The sequence below is a fragment of the Hoplias malabaricus genome, chromosome 2, assembly GCF_029633855.1.
Source record: "Hoplias malabaricus isolate fHopMal1 chromosome 2, fHopMal1.hap1, whole genome shotgun sequence".
In the NCBI taxonomy this organism is placed as follows: domain Eukaryota; kingdom Metazoa; phylum Chordata; class Actinopteri; order Characiformes; family Erythrinidae; genus Hoplias; species Hoplias malabaricus.
In genome coordinates, this window is record NC_089801.1 from 37,380,925 (window position 1) to 37,405,924 (window position 25,000).

General features: G+C 40.6%; 1 protein-coding gene across 3 annotated transcripts in view; it reads left to right on the plus strand.

Annotated features, from left to right (window-relative positions):
* Positions 1-456: 456 nt before the first annotated feature.
* The window catches only part of ltbp3 (latent transforming growth factor beta binding protein 3), a 46,029-nt gene continuing 21,485 nt past the window's right edge, over positions 457-25,000 (plus strand). For all 3 annotated transcript variants that reach the window (XM_066659555.1, XM_066659562.1, XM_066659571.1), the window contains exons 1-3: positions 457-1,184; positions 23,951-24,099; positions 24,822-24,945. In XM_066659555.1, the coding sequence (XP_066515652.1) occupies positions 929-1,184; positions 23,951-24,099; positions 24,822-24,945 (529 nt within the window). In that variant the 5' untranslated portion in view covers positions 457-928. The remainder of the gene's footprint in view (positions 1,185-23,950; positions 24,100-24,821; positions 24,946-25,000) is intronic.

Below are 25,000 nucleotides of genomic sequence, written 5' to 3' on the forward strand. Positions count from 1 at the left end.
TCTATCTATCTATCTATCTCTCTCTCTCTCTCTCTATCTATCTATCTCTCTCTCTCTCTATCTATCTCTCTCTCTCTCTATCTATCTCTCTCTCTCTCTCTCTCTCTCTCTCTCCATTGTCTCTGTTCCCTGTTATCTCTGTTTCTGTATATATACTTGTGTGTACTTGTCTGTGTAATGTGTGTATTTCTGCGCGCACGTGTGTGTATAAACCACTAAAAGGGTATTGTGTAACAATGTTTAATGGTATTACTTTTACGATTACTGTTTCCCACCTGCTTTCGGTCAAACCCCGCCCCCATATTCTCTGATTGGCTCATGAGTTTGGAGAAAGTCTTCTTGGATCTCTCGCAGTCGATTGGCTGCTGCCTCTCTTGGCCCCACCCTCCTCACTCTCCTCCTTCAAATCTGAGTTTTAGCTCCTGGCAGCAGCTAGAGGAAGAAAGGGGAGAAAAAGTAGAAGAAAGGAGGAGAGGAGCGCGAGGAGGAACACGCGCTACAGACGCCGTAAAGAACAGTGAGGACTGACGTCGTGCGCGCGCTCCTCTCGGACTTCGGGGAGGATGTGTTGGTTGTCGTTTGTGCGCGCGCTGCTTTGTATATGACGGAGGCTGTTTTTCTGCGCGCGCGCTGGACTCTCGGGCAAGAGCACCACTCACCTTTTATCCGAGCGAACCCATAACCACTTTCCTAGCAGAGCCAGAGGCGCGCACGGACCTCGCGCATGCCTCGCGCACGTGTGCTCGCGCGCCGCGCATGACCCGTGGGTCACCCATCTCTCCATCTCCGAGTACCCCCATCCATCTTTTTCCATCTCTTCCTTTACTCCTTCTTCCACCCACCACTCCATCACTTCATCCATCTTTCTGAACTCATTTTTCACTTCTCTCCATCTCTCCCTCCACCCTTTCACCCCATCCTCACAGTGATGACCACCCTGCTCGCGCCGTGGCTGCTGCTCGTGTGTCTCGCGCTCCCGAGGCTGTTTGGCGCGCGAGCGGATCAGCAGCGTGTGTCGTCGGCGGGACGCGAGCGCTTTAAGGTGGTCATCGCCCCGCTGATTTGCAAGCGCACGTGCCTGAACGGTCATTGCCGGGACACGTGCGAACAGGGCAACAACACGACGCTGATCAGCGAGAACGGACAGTCCGCGGACACGCTCACCGGACACGGCTTCAGAGTCGGTAAGGGCCGGGGCTGGGCGGGGGAGGGGGAGGGGTGGGGGGAGTTCACACCTGTGTTTGTTTGATTGACCAGAGGTTGGACGGTTTATCGAATTTATATCAGCATTGTGTTTGCATTTCAATGGTGAAAGTCAGATTTCCAGTCCCCACAAACAATAAACATTATATTAACATCGAAATATTAATTCACCATCTGTAAGCACTTCGTCCTGGTCAGGATCGCAGCTTCTCTGGAGCCCACCCAGAACCGTTGGGCACACGGCAGGGCAGAAAAACAACTCAGAGAGAGCTCCAGTCCAGGGCATACACACAATAACTTTCAACTTCACTTTAAAAGATCAGTTCTATAAATGTAAGTTCTTGAATTTCTAATAAGACTTCTACAGAACAGAAATCTCTGGGTTTCACTCTGATTATGTAACTCCAGATTTTAAGGCAGTTTTGAATGTAAACATCACATTAGAGAAACAGCTCTGCGTACTGACACTTCCACCACCATACGTCACAGAGAGATTGCAGCTTGGAACTTAATTCAGAGGGGATACTAACCCACTAACACAATGTAAAAGACACAATGTGAAATAAAGTTTCTATGTTCAAATGATGTAATAAACTAAAACCGCCGTCCTGGGTCTTGAGGGTACTTTAGTTTTTTATTATTATTATTTTTTACCTTGTACTAATGAACAAAACAGCCTAATCCTGTCTCCACTTTTGTTTTGTCTCGTACAGAGACCAGTGCTAGAGGCCACTCCATCTGCTTTAGTTTCTCCTCTTCTGGGCGAAACTGCTTTTTTTTCTGGATGATCTCCAGCAGTTTTTTTCTGATCTGGAAGGTCTTTCATTCCCCTACAGTCATAAAATTATCTGAGTGTTTGAGTGAAGCAACTGCTCGGCTCTCTGAAAACAAACTGTTCTCAGTCTGTGTCACGCTCTGCAGTTCCTGTTGGGGTTGTTTGCAGAACTTAGGGCTTTAAAAGTGTTTAAAAGGAGTGATTTAAACTGAAGCAGAGGGAGTAAGATTGGTAGAAAGTGAATAAGGATAAGTGAGTATTAAAAAGGGAGACCGAATAGGTGTAGAAAGTGGTAGAAAGTGAATGACATACTGCAAATAAGAGTGAGGGAGAGTGAATGAGTGACTGAGGGTTTTAGAGAGGGGATAAGAGTGAATGAGTGACTGAGTGAATAAGAGTAAGCTTGAATGCGACTGAAAAGTGAACAGGAGTGGCTGAGATATTAGTAGAGACTGAGGAGCAGTGCTATAGAGTGTGTGATAGTGTCGGTTTTAATAATGAAGTTGAGTGATGGAGGGGTGTAGGTGAAGTGAGTGAGACTGATGGAGATGGAGGGTGATTGGGAATGAGGGTGACAGGGCAAGGAGGCTGAGTGAGAGAGTGATGGAGAGTGAGCGTGAGTCTTGTGTTAGTGTTATTAGTGACTTTCTAAGAGTGATTTGTTTGTAGTTATTGAGAGTGTAATCTAATGTAGCTAATAAGTAATAAACTCGGTGCCAGTTAGCACAGCTCTATCTATCTATCTATCTATCTATCTATCTATCTATCTATCATTTTGTATTTCTCTCTGTATTTGATTCTCACTGTCTGCCCTCTCTTCCTCTCTGTCTCTCCCTCTTTCTCTCTCTCTCTCTCTCTCTCTCTCTCTCTCTCTCTCTCTCTAATAGTTTTGTATATATCCTCCTTGTGCTCTGTCAGATGGTGCTGGTGGTGAGGTGTGGTGCCACAGAGTCTGTCTAGTGGGGTCTTACACACACACACACACACACACACACACAAGCAGTGGTTCACACTCATTTACTCCCTTAAGTGCAGATCTGTTTTTGTTCTCTCTCTCTCTCTCTCTCTCTCTCTCTCTCTCTCTCTCTCTCTCTCTCTCTTTCTGGCAGTTTCCACTGTAACTTCACTGAAATAATGTGTGTGTTATCTTAGTGGGTTTAGATGTGGACGAGGGGGGCGAGGGGCTGTCAGACATAATCTGTCCCACCACTGTTATTTAAAGCCCTGGATGTCTGTGTGTGTGTGTGCATGTCGTAATTGGCCTCTATGATCAGACTTGCAGTGAGGGGAAGTTTTCTTTTGCTTTCTTTTCTCTCACATGGATATTCTGAGCTCATTCTCTTTCGGTCTCTCGTGGACACTCTCTCTCTCATTCTCTATCTCTCTCTTTCTCTCTCTGTCTCTCCCTAGCTCTCTCTCACTTTCATGTTTTATTGATCATTTATATAAAAAATAGGCACACGCTGTAGATCCTCATCTGAAAACTAGATTGTTGTATGTATCATTTGTGTTGTTTTTTGTCTTTGTGTCTATGTGTATGTTTGTGTGTTTGTGTTTGCTTCTTAAAGTTTAAAGTGGGGATAACCTAAAGGGTCCTCTACTTGAAGCAATAAAATTATTTAAAATGATAAGCCATTGTGTGTGTATTTGTGTGTGAATGTGTTTTATAGTTATTCCAAAACTATAATAGCTCCAGACCTCTACACAATAGTGTATAGTGTGTGTGTGTGTGTGCTAGTGGCTGATTGTGTTTTTCTGCTAGACCAGGCAGCAGCGTGGTGTGGAAAACACGGCTACTTTTGCTGTAGCTTTAGCCCACTCTACATAGTCTCCATTACCAGACACTGAGTCACCACCACTAATCAGGCGTCAGCGGCCCCTCCCAGGGGAGGAGAGGCCCCTTTAAATATCATCTCTCACCAGCCAATCAGATTACATCACCCACGCTACAACCGAGTGGCCTTCATCACCCCAGTCCTGCTGAGGGAATCACACACCTCACTTAGCTCATTAGCTTAGCCACCGTGAGCCGAGTCAAGTCTAATGGAGTGTGATCATGGAGAGTGCTGCCTGCTCAGAAGGCACTTCTCCTAAAATCGGAATGTTGGAACATTGCCGCGATGATTTGATGGCAACTTGTCATTAGTGAGGTTAGGTACTGGTGCTGGTTTTAAATTACAGACACCACTCCAACACATTCCTTTTTAGCCCGTCCTTGGCATTGAACCTTCTGACTCTAGACTTTGAAAGTGCTTTTCTGTGGAGATTATACAAGGATATATAGGAGGAGAACACTGCATATTCCTGTTACGAAAGCCAAGAGTCACCCCACACTGACAAGCATAATTTTGAGTGATGGGACAGAGAGGGAGGATGTGATTTGTAACTGTGATTCAGCAACAAGTAGACACCACAGGAGATAGGGCTAGTTGTAGTCTGCTAGTGTGAACAGGGCTGAGTTTTTATACATAAACATTTTATAAATATTTATATATCTGCATCAGGGTCAGAGCCACAGGTGGGCCTCCCTGGGCCCGAGACCACCTAAATTTAACCAAGGCACATTCAGTACATTTTGGATTCTGGGTTGGAGTTTGGGGTAAGGTGCAGCTGCAGCTGCTTCTTATGAACTACAAAAAGCTTGCAACGGCGCAATCTCATGTGGATTCTTTGACAATTTTGAGAGCAATTGCACGTCTTGATAATGAAATAAATAAAATGTCCATTTGAAACTTATTGGTATGTGGACCCCTTTCAGATGATTTATAGTTAGGCCTTAATTGTGGAGGAAAAATTGTGCCCACCCACTTTTGCCAAAGCCCACCTAAAGGTAAATGTCTGGCCACTGATTAGAATCAGTCAAAAACTTGCTGGGTTCCTAGTCTGCATGTTCTTTGAGTCAAAACTGAGGCCTAATCTCGATGGGCAGAGCAAGGTCATTTAGTCATTTACTGCAAAGGAGAAAATGACCGAGTTGTCCAGCAACTCTGAGGTTTATGCTGAAATGGGTTGTGTTTGGGTCGTGTTTGGATTGGTCAGTTGCAGCTCCCCTTTGGCTTCCTACACAGAGACTGACGGAAAGACAGAAAGAGCAATGTTTAGTCCGGCCATCAACACACAGCCTACTTTCTGTTTGCTCATACACATATGCACACAAACACACAGACACAAACACACACACAGGAAAATGTATACGGAAGAACACACATACACACAAAATCCTCCCATCGTTCCACTTTCCTCAGTCAGCGTTCTGTTTGCGCAGGTACAGTCCCAACACATTTTCTTTCTCTGTGGGGTTGTGGTAGCTTTCTTATTGAGTGGTCAGTGTTTTCCCAGCTGTGGCAGAACCGCAAGGTGAAGTGACCCCACATTGGCCTGGAAGTCAATGGTGCGTGTGAATGCAGGAAAGGGCTTCTTCTGGTAGTGCTGGTCTAAAAGCGCAGTACTTGCCATGGGCATTATTACAATTTTTAAGATGCCGATATCTGTATTTAAAGTTTGTGAACACACCTTCCAGCCTATGAGTTCTACAGATTCAACAGGACACACACACAGCTTGTATAGTCTCTATAGAAAAGACTTATAATTAGAATGAGACCCACCGGAGCAGCTGCACATGTACATCACAGTCATTGTTAACATCTAATAAAGGTAAAACACCGGGCAGTGGAGCAAGTGGATTTTGGGGTGACTTGTAGTACAGGGTGGGCCATTTATATGGATACACCTTAATAAAATGGGAATGGTTGGTGATATTAACTTCCTGTTTGTGGCACATTAGTATATGGGGAGGGGGAAAACTTTTCAAGATGGGTGGTGACCATGGCAGCCATTTTGAAGTCGGCCATTTTGGATCCAACTTTTGTTTTTTCAATAGGAAGAGGGTTAAAACCAAAAAGTTAGAACCAAGCACATAGAACCAAAAAGTTAGAACCAAAACCATAAAGTTAAAACCATTGTTTTATGGGTCACATGACCCTCTTCCCATTGAAAAAACAAAAGTTGGATCTAAAATGGCCGACTTCAAAATGGCTGCCATGGTCACTACAAATCTTGAAAAGTTTCCCCCCCTCCCATATACTAATGTGCTACAAACAGGAAGTTAATATCACCAACCATTCCCATTTTATTAAAGTGTATCCATATAAATGGCCCACCCTGTAGTATATTCTGATGCAGACACAACCATACAACACTGATATAAGACCTCACTAATGTTCATGTTCTGGTTGCCATCAAACCTTCACAGAGATTTTCTAGCATTTAGTGTAAAGCCTTGGTAAGACACAGAGGCTTTTACTATATTAGAGAACAAAATATAGAGTAAACTACACATTAAGACCCTTGGTTTATTATGTTGAACTCAAAGAGCACAAAAATATTAACGAGGGTAAACAATTTAATGAGTCCACACAGTTTTAAAGCTCCAGTTCTGCCAGAAAAGCAATATACACAGTTCTCCCCCCTTAACTATAGTTTGCTTTAGTATTGCTATGAAGCTCATATAGCTATAGCTAATAACGTATTACTTATTAAGGCTTATATTTTACAACTTAATTCTGTGTAAACTGCATGTCTGAGTCATTACACACTCACTTCATAGCTGACTTTGTGGTTTCTGGCAGTCTGTGATTTACTGTTACCTATAAAATTGTACAAAAGTAGTTTGAGTAGATAAAAGAGCCTTTTGAAGCCTTAAAATGGTCTCTATTAATGTCGGTATTTATCCATAACAGTACGTCATACATGGAAAGGAACAACTGTTAAAAGCTCCTTTTGAGATCACTTATCAAATACTTGTTATTATTATTTAATTAATTTTCTTCTGTAGCTATATTAGCCTAGCTCTGGGGCAAAAATAAAGTTCCATTATCATCATCTTCATCTCAGTCCAAAATCATATGAAATGTACTGGAATATTGTCTCATTTACCCTTCTCCAAATAAACAGTGTATTTCTGAGGTTGTGGAGCATTGCATTAAGTGCTAACGCTAGCTGTTTTGTTTCTCTCTCTGACTCTTACTGTGGTTAAGGGTAAACTCCAAACCCTCCCTGTTCCTCCTGCAGTGCCCAAGCTGTGCCCAGAGAGATATCTACTCTTACTTTTTCTGTTCTATCCCTCTCTCACTCCTTTCTTCCACACACACATGCTACATACTTCCCTTCTTTTTTTTTGGGCTCTCTTTTTAGGGCCTCATGGTTTTTTCCTGCTTTCCTCCACTCTTATGCCTCTTACACACTCTCTATCTCACATTCAATCCAACAACCTCTCTCCTTTTCTCATTTTCATACATTTGCTCTGTCTTTCTCTTTCACTCTCTCTTTCTCTCTGTTTGTGTGTCTCTCACTAATATCTACAAGTGGTGTGTCAATGGAAAAAGTAGTAAGGCATAAAAATCTTGGGCTGAGCATGGAAAACCAAGCAGGAGATGCCAGAAGTGTGTGTGTGTGTGTGTGTGTGTGTGTATGTGCGTGCTGCTCTAAATGAGATGGCATGGGTGTGTTGTGTTGCTGTGTCATCAACCTCTGCCATAGGCTGTGTTTAAAGTCTTTATGAGAATGAACTTGGCACTGCTTACACACACACACACACACACAAACACTCATGCACACACACAATTTATAAGACAAAATATCCCATTATCAGGTCATATTAGTTGCTATTTTGAGTATATCACCATGGGCTAAAATCTTTGAGACTTTATAGGATGATACGAGTATTTACTGTATACCATTTTGCCTACCACATCTGACACAAACACACACTTGTTTGTATTTTAAGAGCAATGAAGCTTGCGAACATTAGCTTAGCCAAATTTAGTTTCTGTAGGCATCTCTCTCTCTCTCTCTCTCTCTCTCTCTCTCTGTTTATTGATCTGACCAGTCCCCTTCTAGGTCAGCTCATGTGAACTCCCCTGTTTGTGCAGGTTTTAAAGGGGATTTCTCTAAGGCCTCTCAGCTCCCAATCGCACCCCCCCACCCCCACCCCCACTGCCCCCTCCTTCACTGTAGCAGGAAAATTCCTACCAACTTCAGTAAAAACAAATCTGGAGATGGAGGGGAAAGCTTTAGTTTGCACTCTACCATTCGGGGCTGCAAACAGAATAAAAAACAAACATAAATGGAAAGGGCTCCGAATTGAGAAGGAAATGGGTGACGGTATTTACTCATTAGAGTTAGGTCACTCTGGGGCCAGCTGTTTGAAGACAGTATTGAACCCAGGCCTTTCTCACACACATGGCATGGTTTTCTCAACATTAGAAACTTTCCCAACAGAGGAAGAAGAGAGTTATTTACCGTCCTATTAATAATACGTTTTATAAAACTCAGAAGATTCCTCGCCATTGACAGCTCTCAAGTCTTTTTGTTTGCTCAGAACTGGTCTAATATGTTTAATAAACCCCAGTGTCTGTAAGTGAATGAAAAAACAAACTGGCTCGGTCTGGTATGCCAGTCTCTTTCTCTCTCTCTCTCTCTCTCTCTCTCTCTCTAATGGCAGAGGCATCTGGAGTTGTTTTAGACAAAAGACAAAACTCAACTTTGAAAAGCACAAAACAAAAGGAGGATATTGGTCATGTTTGCTCCATAGGTGGGTAATATTAACGTACTCCAGGTCTCCAAGTTACAAATGCGTTTTGTGGTAATTTAAACAGTAAATAAAAACTTATAGATAATTAAACTTCATCTATGTACTAACAACAGTCTGTTTTTTCCCTTTAAACAAGCCATTCCACCTTATAGGACACCGCCTCTGAATGTAAACAAACAGAGAGTCCTGTGATTGCCTACAATCGTAAACATTCCCTTTAAAGCCAGAATGGTACTGAAAATAGAAATATATTTTACGGTTTATGTTTGTGTTGATTGGTGTAGTGGGTTTTGTTGGTGGTTTAGTTTTTTGTTTGTGATAGTGTTGGTGTAGTTTTTGGTTTTAGTGTTGCTATTTTGGGCATAGTTTATGTTGATTGCTTTGGTGCTTGATGGTCTTGCATTTGTAGTTGTTGTCATAGTTTGGATTGTTAATGTTGTTCATATTGTTAGCCGTGTAGTTTGTATTGTTCGTTATGTTGTTGGTGCTGCGCTGTTTTTATTACATTTCTTAATTAGGAAGCCCACACAAAACCGACTGGGTGGTCTTGTTTGACAGTGTGTGGGTTGGTGGGCTCCACATCTCTAAATGAATTCACGGAACACATTTATTTCATAAAATGGCCCCTTTTAAGGAAAAGACTGACTCAACACCAAGGTTAAAGGAACGTTCTGCTCAATTCCAGCAGAGAGTTGAGCTTCTGAATGTTGAACAAATATAGGAGACCCAGCCATTTTCCACCAGAATGGATCCAGAGACTTTGTTCATTTGTTTGTGTATGAGAATATTTCAGTGCTCTCCTAGCAACGAGGATCAGCTTCAGATTGATAGCGTACTGTTGCTTTAGCTGAGCAAACCCGACCGTTCTTTACAGCTGTATGTTTCCAACCCTATGCCTTTCTTTCTCTAAATACATCCACACCTGCAGGCCACTAGTGATGAACTCACGGTCACAGCTGGGTGGCAACAATTCAGCTCAGAGACCCAGAGCTAGCGCTTAAGACACAGTTTAGGAAGAAGCTAGGTCTTAATTTCTGAACGAAGCTGTTTATGACACCGATTGAGAGCCAAGTGGGTCGTGTTAAGAGCCTTTAACGTGTTAGTAATTGTTTTGTTTGCGCGCTTGGGGTGTTTTTTTTTTTAATGTGGCCAAAGTGGGGATATGTTAGTTGAAGATTTTCCTTTTTTACACAGTGTTTTTGACAAAAGTGGAAGCCATTTTAAACATCTCATACTTTGGAAATCAAAGGGAGCTTTCTTTATTGGTCTGTGCGTGTGTGTGTGTGTGTGTGTGTGTGCATTTGGAACACATACTGTTTAAACAGCTTACTCAGACTGAAGTGCTTTCCCAGTCTCCACCGGACACCGGAGCTTCAGAGAGAGAGGGGGGGGGGTGCAGAGACAGAGAGAGAGAGAGAGAGAGAGAGAGAGAGAGAGAGAGAGAAGTCACTGTTTTTGTGTGTGTGTATTTGTATTTTTGTGTACATCCTACCAGTGCCCCCTCAATAAAACCTGCATATATTTCGCTTGAATAAATGTACTGGTGTCAGTAAAAAACTTAATTATTCAAAGTTCCTACATTGTTTCATATATTTTAATTATCAGCCTGCACTATTCTTTTTTTTAAGGAAAATTATTCATTTCTGAGAATTTCAATGTTATTTTTTATAGCATGAAACCTCTTGAATCTGTGAAGCTCTGATTGTAATTTATGGCTGAATGTGGCTGAATGTATTATACAGAGTTTGATAACCTTATAAATTTAAACAATTTAAGGCAATTTTTAAAAACTTAAAACACACACGTGTGTGTGTGTGTGTGTGTGTGTGTGTGTGTGTGTGTGTGTGTGTTATTGAGCACTTTCCCCAGTGGAGGGCTAAACTTTCTCACACAGCTATTTTTAAGACACTGTGATTATGTCAGTTTGCTGCTGGTTAGCATTGTTCTCTCTCTCTCTCTCTCCCTCCCTCTCTATTTCACACACACACACACAAACCCTGAAATAATTGAAATATTTCAATTATGAAATAATTTGTAAAAGTTGTGGTTAGTGTTATTGAGGTTGTGTATATTATTGTTTTTTTTTTGGTGAACATTAAACAATCAAACTGGGAGAATCAGTTATAACTGTGTTACCGAGGAATGCAGTACACAACTGAGCCTAGGCATTATTACAGTGTCTAATGAATAATAAATCACACTACATAGCATTATAATTCTATCCATATAATGCAGCTCTAACTCACACACAAACACATGCAAACATGCACACACTTGTGTTTGTTTTCATGCCCTGCGGAGATATTAAATAAAGCTGAATTTATTACCTTTCTTTTATCCATTAGCAATAATAACTCGACTCTATTCCTAAACCTAACCTATAATTTGGTTCCCAAAATGTGATATATACCTGGCAACCCCCCTCCCCTCACAACCCACCCACTCACACTGGTGTGAGAATGTCTGGGCTGGTCGCTGGGCCAAAACAAAACGAAAAAAAGTATCCCTCTGACATCACTGGAAGGGAATGTCCCTCTTTTAGATTTAGTGACTAGTTCAGCACACTTAACTCTGTCACTAGAAGCACACACACACACACACACACACACACAAAACCACATTCTATTGTGCTTATTTTGTGGACACAGAGGATTATTTGTGGGAGCTCAGGGGATTTACAAAGTGGATACCCTGATTTTGAAAAACAAGAGACGTTCTGACAGCAATTTAAAACACACAGTGTGAACACACCCATCATAAATAAATTTGTTAATCAATATACGTCATTAATTTCATGAAGACTCATGAAAGAGAAAATGAGAAATTGCATTATAATTTGATTATTTATCAAATATCAGCCCAAGTCTATTGCCCTGTAGTTTATTCTTAATGCAGCAGTTAACTTCAGCAGATTAGAGTTTTACAGATGGGTTGTGACTCTTGGTGATTTCTTTTCCTCTTTAAATATGAACCCATTCCCTCTGTCCAGTGGCTTTCCAGAGAACGAGCTCCAACCGGCCAACTATAACACACACACACACACACACATTGCAGGTGTTTTGGCTTATCATCCCTGCTGAGTTTAATTCACCAAGCTGGGAAACATGGCTGGTATTAAAGTAATGCATGTGTGTCAGGCCTTGTGTGAGACATGTGTGTGTGAGAAAGAGAGAGAAACAGAGAGAGCTTCCAAGTTGGCCCAACTGTTCCAAATGTTCATAACAGTGGCAGGTTTATAAGAATGGCCTGCAGTGTGATTGATTCCAAGTTGGAGATTTTCGAAGAATGGGTCTGTGTGTGTGTGAGAGATTGTGTCTGTGAGCCTGTGTGTGTATGTATGTGTGTGTGTGAGACAGAGAGAGAGAGAGAGACAGAATCTGTGTATGAGGTGTGTTATCTTCATCTGAAGCAAAAGCCTCACTTGTCTGTTCTCACCTCATGAATGAACCAATGAAAACTTAATGTATAAATGTTTGCTGAAGGTAGAATTCACTCCAATAAAGGAACACCCCAAGTGTTTTCAAAAACACAGTTGTGCTACTCCACCAAATACTGGACAGATTTATACACCTCTAGGCTGCACTTGGCTTTGGGCAAGGACTTTGTTCATGAGTAGCTGCTCTAGAGCTTCCAGTTGTGTTAGGCACTTCGTCCTGTGTCCCCAAAAGGGTGCATTATAAAGGATGTCCAGATGTTTTGACACCTACAGTATATCTAAAGAAATAGCAGATAGCTAAAAAGCTATTTTAAATGTAAAAATTGCTCAAGAAAAGACTCATTTCTTAATGTTCACATGAATGAAAAACTGAAGAAATACATAATTGAGACTGTCAGTACCCAATGTTAATAGAATTACTTATTTACATTTTTATGTAATACGTTAGCTACATACATCCATTTGGATACTACAGCAAAATAGTAATAATAGATAATATCCGTATTTCCCGTGGAGCACTAAGGGTTAATGTAGTATCTGTATGTGCTGTGTCTCTAAATGTCCTATATGCTGTTTTCACACTGACGTTATCAATAAGCTTGTCCTAACAAATTGATAGAAAGATATCAGTACATTGTCCATGGAAACAGGCCATGTTTGCGTGTTTGTGTGTGTGTGTGTGTGTGTGTGTGTGTAGAGCTGTCTGAGCATGATTGCCTGCAAGTGTAGGTATGACAAATATGCTCCCCTCTTTGTCTCTCTCTCTCTCTCTCTCTCTCTCTCTCTCTCTCTCTCTCTCTCTCTCTCTCTCTCTCTCTCTCTGCCACAGTCACACTAGACCAAGGGCATAGCCACAGTTGGACTGCACCAAGGCCCACCCAGTTGGACATAGCCATAGGGCATAGTTCATGACAAATAACAGTGCACACCCACTATTTCTTGATATGCCTCAGCTTTATTGCCGGACCGCTTACTAGGTGGATTTCCATCCAAAACCTTCGCATATGTTGTGCGTAATAAAGAAATAGCGGTCATATTTATATCCAGTACACTTTTGCCACGGCATGGAAATGAGGGAGCGGGAGAGATGTGAGTGGGTAGTTTATATCAGAAAATTGATTTAATATTTATTTGTTGGGCCTCTGTGTCATTTATATGGTATAGAGCTTGTTCTTAATGTTTGAGTGGGCAGTAAAATGCGGTGTGGTCTCTGAGTTTTGTTCAGGGCTGTTGCGTGTCTACTGTATTCCACATACACTAAACTAAGACGCTCGGGCACTGGTGTGAGAACAGAGTGGTAAAGTGCAGAGAGGAGTGAAAAGGAAGGAGAGCCGGGGAAAGTCCATTAAAAACCTGTGGTTGCGGGTTCAGTCCGGGGCTCCGGCGTGCGCTGTGTCACATGTGCAGTGTGTATAAACCAGCTGAAATGTCATCATTTATCTGAAAAACCCTGTTCCATCGGAAATTCCATTGGAATTTTGCCCGTTTTACATCCAGGTTTTTTCATGCTCATTTTCATAATTCGCAAAAACTTGGTGGATGTAAAACCGCTGAGTTAATTCAATCATATTTCACAGAGAGAACAGAGGTGATGCCACTACACCATCTTTTATAAATTCAGCCATATTTCACATTCCAGTTCATGAACTAAATTTGGAACCGTTCAGCGGTTACCAAATGTCCCATTTTTCCTGGACAATACTCTTTTTTTGGACCTAAAAGGGATTTCTAAATCACCAAATTTTGCAGTCTTTCCCATTTTTTGCCATAAGCCCTAAATGCTTTATTAAAATGTTCCCCTTGATGACGTTGTTGAAAGGTGCTAGGGTTTAATGTTCAAGGGGTCAGAGAGTTGAGAGGTGAGCTGGGACACACTCGAGCAGCTTCAGCGCTGTAGGTCCACCATTCACCTCGGTGCAGCTCAGTGTTTTACTAGAACCTCAAACAGAAATGTACAACAGAGTTTTAGGGCCATGGCATAAAAAAAAAAAACCAATAAAAAAAAAATACAAGATTCAGAGAATAAATTCAGAATTCTGAGAATATTGTCTGAATAATTCTAAGAAAAAGTCTCGGAATAATTCTGAGAAAAAAACTTCTTCTTCTTAGAATAAGTCTTCTTAAAAACTTCTTCTAATTCTTAGAATAATTCACTGCGTATAATGGAGCAGACACACAGTGTAACTGTGGAATGCAGTGTGTTGCTTAAGTCATGCTATGGTATATATTTCAGGAATAAACCCTGAGATCTCTTCCACATCAGGACCACAGTGTGATTAGTATTTAAACCTTGAATTGGTGCACGAACCCATGGCATGTAGTTTCACATGATACAATTAATGATCACGAAAATGATGGATCCAGAGCGAGTAGAACTCTGGTGTGGCCACAAGGCTCCATCGCTTTAAGCCTTCGCAGTCAGGGGCTGCACTGACGGGTCGTCAAGTCGTGTGAATGCGTTTAATAAATAATTCTGTTCACTTCACTGACTGCTTCTTTCACAACTCACTCATGGCGCACAGACTGTGAGTCTGTCTGTCTTCATATTGTAATAAATAATAACCCAAACAGTGTTTCTCTAAATATTCTGACTATATTCTCGGAATTATACAGACATTTTTTACTCAATTATTCTGAGATTTTTTTCTCAGAATTATTCAAAGATTTTTTTTCTCAGAATTATTCAGAGAATATTCCCCTAATTCTGACTTTATTCTCTGAATCTTGTTTTTTTTTTGTTTTTGTTTTTTACGCCGTGGCCCTAAAACTCGTAGTGTTGAAAGTTGTTAAGGTAATATTTATCATAGTCTCTTCTTAATGTTTGGAGAATGTTTCTGTGACCCAGTCTTTTGTTTTCTACTATATATTTAACAAACAGAAAGTCATCTTGTCTGTTTCTATAACGACACAAATACACAGACTTTCTGAGACTTTACCTCTACACAGCTTTTTGTTTAACGTTACATGAAAACAGACAAAATCTCCAGATTATTAAAACCAGAACACCAGAGCGAGGTGTTACTCAAAATAAATGAGGCTGTGAATTTGTTACAGCACCTTTTATCAGTCAGACCCTTATAGAAATGTAAGTCAGTAATAAATATCTAGTTCCCAGCGATGCCCTGTTCCTTTAACAAGTATACAGGGTGGGCTATTTGTGTGCATACACCTTAATAAAATGGGAATGGTTGGTGATATTAACATTCTGTTTGTGGCACATTAGTGTATGGGAGGGGCGATGTTGTCAGGATGAGTGGTGACCATGGTGGCCATTTTGAAGTCGGCCATTCTAGATCCAACTTTTGTTTATTCAATGGGAAGAGGGTCATGTGACACATCAAACTTATTGTTAATTTCACAAGAAAAACAACAGTGTGCTTTGTTTTCAATGTAACTTTATTCTTTCATGAAGTATTTACAAGTTTCTGACCATTTATAAAATGTGTTAAAAGTGCTGCCCATAGTGTTGGATTGTCAGTGCAACCCTCTTGTCCCACTCTTCACACACTGATAGCGGCACTGCAGGAGAAATGCTAGCACAATCTTCCAGTATCCGTAGTTTCAGGTGCTGCACATCTTGTATCTTCACAGCATAGACAATTGCCTTCAGATGACCCCAAAGATAAAAGTCTAAGGGGGTCAGATCGGGAGACCTTGGGGGCCATTCAACTGGCCCACGATGACCAATCCACTTTCCAGGAAACTGTTCATCTAGGAATGCTCGGACCTGACACCCATAATGTGGTGGTTCACCATCTTGCTGGAAAAACTCAGGGAACGTGCCTGCTTCAGTGCATAAAGAGGGAAACACATCATCATGTAGCAATTTCGCATATCCAGTGGCCTTGAGGTTTCCATTGATGAAGAATGACCCCACTATCGTTGTACCCCATATACCACACCATACCATCAAGATGTGCAGCACCTGAAACTACGGATACTGGAAGCCTGTGCTAGCATTTCTCCTGTTGTGTTGCTATCAGTGTGTGAAGAGTGGGAGAAGAGGATTGCATTGACAATCCAACACAATGGGCAGCACTCTGAACACATTTTATAAGTGGTCAGAAACTTGTAAATAGCTAATGAAAGAATAAAGTTATGCTAAAACTATTGTTACACCATTGTTTTTCTTGTGAAATTCACAATAAGTTTGATCTGTTACATGACCCTCTTCACATTGAAAAAACAAAAGTTGCATCCAAAATGGCCGACTTCAAAACGGCTGCCATGGTCACCACCCGTTTTGAAAAGTTTCCCCCCTCCCATATACTAATGTGCCACAGACAGGAAGTTAATATCACCAACCTTTCCCATTTTATTAAGATGTATCCATATAAATGGCCCACCCTGTATATTACTTTGTTGATAAAATGTTAAGGTGTTTGGTTTTATAAATGTTCAAAAACTAAAATTTTATCTTGTTGCAGAAAATAACAGGCTTTCCATGATCACACAGTGTCAGCAACTGACTAGATAAACTAATTTTATAGTTTGTTATTATTTGTTATTATTGTAAACAAAGGCATTGATATGAAGCACCAATGCTTCTCCAAACCTTACAATGACAAGGGGATGTATTTTGGACATTTCCTGTTTTTGAAATGCCTGAAACACCTCTGTGACAATGGCTATATGACTAATGGAGGTCCGGCAAATCTAGGCTTGCATAGTTTCTCTTTTCTCTTGTACATTTGCAGTTTGCGTCACCGAAAATAGTCCCGTTTAATCTGATTTAGACAGACAGGCCGCCTCACATTTATGCATCGTTTTAGGCCACATTGTAGTATCATTAGGTAGTATATTTTTTTACCCTAAACTTACAGTTTCTAAATCATTGTGATGCTCCACAGAGCTGTAATAGAGAGAATAGAGACTCTATTGTTGCTACTCTTGGCTCAGTACTGCAAAAAAGGCACTATGTAAATTTTGGAGCAGGATAAGAAATTTCACTGACTGTAGTCTAGGGTCACTGTAGCTTTATGGTGATGTGAGTTTGTTGTGTTACAGTAAAGCCCTCAGTTCCCAGCCATCAGCCTCATCTCCGAAAACTCCATACCCACATTCTTCTGAATCCTTAACCACATGTGTGTGAAGTGTTTCAGAACCTAGCGTTCTTTCCTCCTCTTTCCACCCATGAACACACTCTCTCTCTCACTTAACTTTCTTTCTCCCTCCTGGAGAAAAACATTTGATGCTGCCTGTGTTTTGGAATGCATGTGGGCTGCCAGTTTTCAGCGGCAGGAAATCTCCTTTAAAGATTTTGGGTTTATTTTAAGACGTGGGGTCATTTTCCAGAAGCTGATATATGCAGCATAAATACAGGAGTACTGACAGGGCTTAGCTGATCATAGATCATTTCTCTTTATTAGATGAAGCCTGAACTTGTGTGTGTGTGTGTGTGTGTGTGTGTGTGTGTGTGTGTGTGTGTGTGTGTGTGTGTGTGTTCCTTTTAACTGCTGTACTTTTATATTTTATTTTTTGCTTTTTTTAAGCAGTACGTCATTTTGTCACAAACCACGCCAGCAATCTGTTTGAGATTATGTAACAGCAGGGGTTTTCTTTCCGTTAGAGTTAGATACAGAATTCTCATTGATTAGGGCTTCAGGAGCTGAACCGAAGGCTTATTTTTTAAATTAACCACTAACACAAATAACTGACGGTCAGTTTGTTTCGCTGAAGGAGTCACTGTATAACTGGTGTGTACAGGGTGAGATCCAGTTTGAACATGGAATGGAAATACACATAAACACAAGTTAGTTTGGTGCTAACATACTCTAGGAAACATCTTGTTTACCTTTTTGAACAATTTTTTGATTTAATGGTATAAGATCTGCATGTAACAGTCATGGTTTAGGGCAGCTATGGATATGTACAGTACTGTGCAAATGGTTTAGGCACCAGAGATTATGAGATTTAAAAAGCTATTTATCTCAGCAGTAAGTGTTTATTTGTAAAAAAAAAACAAAAAACATACAAACAAACAAACAAACAACAAATAACGTGCAACATTAGAATACTGCATTCGGCTTGGACCAGTTTGCGCTACTGCTGTGAGTGGACATTAATTTATTCTTAAATGGTGTGTTTATTTTTAATTAGGTTACCTTTAATTTGGTTGGTTGTGCTTTGCTGCAGATAACGTAGTAAAAATAAACAGCAGTCAACTAAATTAACTACATAATTACACATAAATATGCAACCTATATGCTTAGTTCATTTAATACTATAAAAAAAAGTCCCAAATCTCACGTTCAACTCGAGAGTCATTTGTATGTGAGTCTAAAGTCCAGTCACTGTTTGAGTGAATTAAGTGCGACTCAATGCTGAGTCTCAGATCTTTGTTGTATGCCTGTTTACTGCAGTATAGGGGTAAAATACAGAAGCAGCATTAAGTCATACTGTTGTTCAATGACAATAAAAAACATTTTGTTACATTTACATTTGTCATTTTATATTAAAGTTTACTCTGTTACACATCCACCCTGTGTAAATAGAGGTATTTAATAGCCATTAAAAGCCTGCACTTTGTGCTTTGAGGTGTTTTGATTGACACGTTAAACTAAAACGTAACTTATTATATATATATATATCAGAGGCGATTGATCTAAGACTGCAAGGAAGGCTCAGCTTCCCCTAAAATGTCAAAAAATAAGTGATCAAATATATACTGTAGTGTGTACATGTCATTGAATAAATATGCACTACAACGCGCTCAACTTTTGTTCAGAATCTGCTTCTAATCACTGGTAAAGACGCGGCTTTCCTCTCAATCATTCCCGCAGCCTCACAGTGCTTTAAACGGCGTCCACAGAGTTCAATAGCGAAGTGCAGCGAAACGAGACGAGTCATTGGATAAATGCTGGGCTTTGTCCCGCCCATCGGATGCTCAGAGTCTCTGGGGGTCTATGGGGCAGTGGGCAGGCCTCGGCTGGCCTGGACGCTCAGCTTCTGCATGATGATTGGATGATCTGTCTGAGGCTGAATCCCTTTTTGATTGACAGCGAAATGAGCGAATCAGCGATCCTTTGGTGTAAAGATCCGTGCGAGCACAGGCGGACACACTTCACATGGGCCAAGGCCGTTTAAGCAGCCTAGCTCTGCTGGCCATTGAGAGGACACTAGTCAAGTCCCTGGAAAAGACGCCTTGTTGGTACGACAGGGTCACAGATCATTTTCTTAAAAAGGAACGGAGGGTAGAATTTACGTATAAATAAACCGACACATTTTATGATGTAGGCCGAAATTGAGCTTCCCCTCCTTGAAAAACCAGCATCTGCCAAAGATATACATATATATATATATATATATATATATATATTTTAGCTGCTATAAAAATTTTGTTTAAGTAAAAATGCTATAGTTGGCAACAGTTTCAAAAAATGTAATTCTGAGAGTAAGAGTATAAGAATGCAGACTCATTCACACACTGAATCATACTGTGAAAACATTTCAGTGCAAAAATTTACAAGAGAGGAATCTGATCCTTAATATTACTCCTGCTCCGAGCAGCTTTCCGAGCAAAGGCTTTGACTTTAACCTGGCTGGAGTCTACTATATCTTCACACACACACACACACACAGGCTACACACATTCACAGTGGGAACTCGGTGGTTCTGTGAAATCCATTAGAACTAGTCTTGGCTCACACAGAAGTAGCTGGAAAATGATGAGCCTGTGCAAGCCTGGGTCTGACTTCACTGTTTGTTAAGGAACAAAAGGAAATCAAACAATAAATACACTAATGTAATAACTTTACATATACAGTCATTTTTATTGAGAGTAACTATCAATTTGTAACAGACACACAGCTCACATCGTGTCCCAACTACAAGCTAACACGTGATGCATCACGCATATCTAGCCTCAAACTGATTACTGATTGGTCAGTGAGTTGATTTACTATCTGACTTTGGTCACACACTATGTCGAAATCTGCCATCGCTCTCCCCATGGTGTCACTTCAGCTGACCGTTACTAACTTTCTACAGCACCAACAGCCACAGAAGGAATGAACATTTAATAACTTATAAGATATAATATCACATATGACCCCACTTGTTCAGATTGTGAAGAGGCATGGCCCTCATGCTGTGTTTATTTTCATAGCTCATTGAAACATGGATGAAGGCTTACCTTGGAAGAATAAATAAATAAATAAATAAATATCACATGACACATTCTGTTGTGTCTTTCTAAATTTGTCGTAAAAACTTATTTAATACAGTGCATTGTGGAGATTGACAGCAGTTCAAAAGTTCATACTGCCTTCATATTCAACTATTTCATTCTCTCTCTCTCTCTCTCTCTCTCTCTCTCTCTCTCTCTCTCTCTCTCTCTCCCTCCTGTGGGTTCATTGCTGGAAAATTGAGTTTGGAAAAATCTTATTCCCAGCAGCACTCTCTCTCCCTATTGCCATTTCATATTTAAACCCCACCTATCTCTTTCTTTCTTTCTTTCTTTCTTTCTTTCTTTCTTCTTCTCTCTCTCTCTCTCTCTCTCTCTCTCTCTCTCTCTCTCTCTGCTCAGCATGGTTTCTTAGTTTAAGCATGTAAAAAATCTTTTGAGAGGAACACCCAATTCGTAATATTTGGCTGTGGTGTGTGTGTGCGTGCGTGCACGTGTGTGTGTGTGTCAGACAGAGAGAGTGTATTAGAGAGTAATATACAGACACACTCTGTTATTTGTCAGGGGGAGGAATTCTTTTGATAACTCTTTATGCCTTGCTTTAGTGTACAAGGTGTATGCATGTGTGTGTGTGTGTGTGTGTGTGAGAGAGAGAGAGAGAGAGAGAGGTTGAAAGAGGTTTAAAGCTATAGTTTAGAAAATTGTCTGACTGTGTGGAACACAGCAATTACCTCAGCATGCACAGACTAACAACCGAGAAACAACAAACCTGAACTGAGCTTCCTCTTACAATTTTCCATTCCACCTTAAATGCTGCAGCAGTTACAAGGAGACAACATGCTAATTTTAAACAGCTGTTTTGGGTTGCATGCAACTTGGTTTGCATTATTTTTTTAACTTAGCCTATTTCAAATGTGTACGTCTCCATGTGGGAATCCCACTCTGTGGATCTTAATCCAGTTCATTTAGGGTATGCAAAGCAATCAGACTCTGTGGGGTATGTGTGGGTAAAAGAGGCATGTGTACACACTAAGGTGATGAAACCTTGCTAATCTTAGTAATCAGTACTATGGCAACATCACTAGCAGTGCTGACTAATGTGTGGCTCAGTAGAGTTTAACACTGATGATTTGTCAGCAGTATGCTAACACTAACTTCTTACCTTAGTGTGTGTTTGCATTGGAGGCTCACTGTGGTGGGATTAATATGAAAATTGCTGTAACATCTGCCTCAATTCAACCTTATTTGAGCTGTCATTTGTTCTGATAAACACAGTGAGCATATGACGTTAACTGAGGGAGTTTTTGCACTGCAAGTTAGTCATTTTCCTCAAATTTAGAAACTTTAGAAACAGTTTAGTTTCAGGACAGAGTTCTGTGTGTCCACACAGTTTAAAAGTGTTAGTTCTGCCAGAAAAGCACTTCACAGACTCCCTCTCTCTCCTGAACTCTAATGCTAAAACCTGTTTTGTGTCTGAAGTTTGCTTCTTTAGTATAGTAGCTAAGAGGCTAATGTAACTAACAGGCAACAAGGGCTCTCCCCTGAAGTGTAGGCTAATGCTAGTTTGGTTTGCTTTGTTTTGCTCCAACTCAGACAGCAAGCGTTCTACTGGCGTCCATCACTGGGCCGCTCACATGAGTGTCTTTGGTACAAGATCTAGTTTTTATTCTTTTCAAATTCATTTTAAATTCACAGAGATTTCTATTCTTCACCAACAACTATGAGAGATTAGGCCTCGTATAAAATAATTATGCTAGAAATGTTGATATTGTGCTAGATTAAAATTGCTTGCTCATCTAATTTACAAAGAATAACAAGAGAAAGTAATGAAGGCTGAATTGGAAAAATGTGACATGTGTAAAACGCTGTTTAACAATATGTCTGCTAAACGCTGTGCAAATCACCAGTGCACCTCCAACATTGCCCTCAGGCTTCTTGCTGTCAGGGAAGCTACAAAGCTAATCACAATCATTTTAGTGTCTAAATGCAAATTAAAAATAACATGTGAGTTTATGAAATGTATGATATTTTGGAAATAAACAGTAATATAGTTAGTAAGATATAATAATGCTAATGCTAATTTTGGGTCTTGGATCTATAAGAATAAATCATTAAACAATTTTTGTCCCCCATAGTGTTGCCAACTTTCTAAAATCAAAATAAGGAATGCAGACAGGGGCCAGAGGCCCAATGTGCACTTGTAAATCATTGTCGACTGTAGTAAATCAGATAAAACATATTTGTTGTCAGACATTTATTAAACCAACTGCCAGTCAGTGCCTGTCAGTAGCCTTTTTGAACAATGGCAAAGCAGAATCTGTCAATGTATTTTGCAAATACTCTATTACCAGTTTTAAATAACTATTATTTTAAATTGTTCATTAATTACAATAAGATCTGAAGTGAAAGAGTGTAAGTCCTCATTACATATGTTAAGTCAAATTGTCATAGAATTAATTGCTTATTTCTGCTGAATTCTGTTGCCTGTATCATCACCAGAACCCAACTCCATTCACCACATCACTCCTGTCCTGCAACAGCTCCACTGGCTTCTGGTCAAGTTCCGCACCAAGTTTAAAATCCTTCTGCTCACATTCAAGGCCATCCACAATCTTTGTCCTCCATATCTTTTCAGTCTTCTCCACGTTGCTACTCCCTCTCGTACCCTCAGATCATCTCTCTCCATTCATCAGACTGTCCCTAATGCCCGTCTCACTACCACGGGGAGTAAAGCTTTCATCCGCTCTGCTCCCCAGCTTTGGAACTCTTTAACACTAGATATAAGGAATATAAACTCACTTATACAATTTAAGTCCACACTCAAAACCCATCTGTTTAAGACTGCCTTTCCATCTGATTGACTCAGTGGCATTGTCTTATCCTAACTTGTTGTTAATGTTGCATACTTTGTTTATTTATTATTTATTCTATTGTCCACTTTGTATTTTTCTGTAAGGTGTCCTTGAGTGACAGAAAGGCACCTATTAATGTATTAAGGGAGAATGGAATGTAGTTTCTCCAGAACACGGTGCTAACATTAGTTCTGAAAGCAAAGCTGTAGTGACCTGCTGCTCTCAGCACCGCCACAAAACAAACCCCTTTAGGAGGGACTGTGACTCTATTAGCTGCACACTGAATGGACAGATAACTGCTGATTGGCTAAATAAAGGTGACGACCAATGAAAAGCATGTTCTCGGTTTAGGAGCAGTGTAGAATCTGCCCCTCACTCCGGCTGAGAGAGGCTTTTTTCTGTCTCAGACCATTGCCATAACAGTGTGACCTCAAAAATATGGAACAAATCGGTTCATAACGGAACGCTTCTTTTAGTGTCCAAATATGGGATGATTCTGTATTTTACAGGACGGTTAGCAACACACGTCCCCCGCCACAAACAGCAGCTATACTCCACCATAATATTTTTACCCAGCTGGGGACATGAAGTCTAGCACAAGTTTATTGGAAACACCACCAAGCACCACCACAACACTTGAACACACTGGGAGGGGAGCATTAATTAGTTAACTGTACAATTCTGTTGTTATTCCTGCTGTCTCATTTAAAGAAGGGCAGTAGAAAGTCTAATTTTACCACCAATTCACTCTGGAGCTGGAGCCGTGTGTGTGTGTGTGTGTGGTTGTGGTTAAGCGTGGGTAAATTTAGATGATGGCTAGTTATTTTGGCCATGTGTATAAGTTGCAAAGAAATCACTTACGACAGAGAGGGTGTGACTCATCTCATCTCTCTCACTCTCTCTCTCTCTCTCTCTCTCTCTCTCTCTCTCTCTCTCTCTCTTTCTTTCTTTCTCCCACTCTCTGTAGTTGTGTGTCCCCTGACGTGTATAAATGGAGGAGTGTGTAGTAATCGTACACACTGTGTGTGTCCGCCGGGTTTTGCGGGGCGTTTGTGTCAATTTCCTCTCCGCACGCAGGCGTCCCGCGGCAACAAGCAGCCCATCTACACCCTGCAGGCTTGTATCTCCATCACCACCTTTATCATCTTCTTCATCCTCTTCTTTAGCACAACCTTCATCATCTCCTGTCTTCCTGTCCTTTATCTTCCTCCTAATCCTTCATCTTCTTCCTTACCTTCATATTCATGTCACATCACGTGTCACATCCTCTTCCTATTCCTATTTTTCATCTATTACTTTCCCATCTTCTTTGACACTATTTTTTGCCATCTTCATCCTTTTCTTGCTCTTCCTCTACTGTTGATCATTAAAGAATACATGTAGACATCAATGTTTTAATTATATAATGAGAGACATATAACACATGACCTATTAATTCATTATACATTAAATAAATAATCAATGAGTTTGGACATTTGTTAATAGATGAGTAAATGTAATGAATAGAGAGATACACACTTTAAATGATGGTTCTACAAGGGTTCTTTGGTAAAGATGAAAACAGTTCCTCTATTGTTATGAATTCAGGTTTCAAACAATAGAAGAACCATTTTTAGTGCAATATAGCAACTTTTTTCTAAATGTTGCTGTATAGAACCATCTACAGCATATTCTTCATCAATTCTTCATCAAGTCACTTGTTCTTCAAGTGTTCAGGGTTCAGTATAGAACCATTTTCTTTAATATAGATCCCTTGGAAAACCATAATTTTTAGGTGTGTATATTTGGCCCGATGTGTGGTATAAATTGACGGGATGAATATGTAAATGACTCTGCAGGTGATGCCGGATGGACAGGGTCTCTCTGAGTCTGGTGGTTCTGTGGGACGGCAGCAACTCACTCAAACACACTCTGTATTCACACTACCACTGGCGCAGGGCACTGGACACCACTCTTCTGAAGGTAACACAACATACACTTACACACACCCCCTGATCACTGACTTCAATTGGTCAGC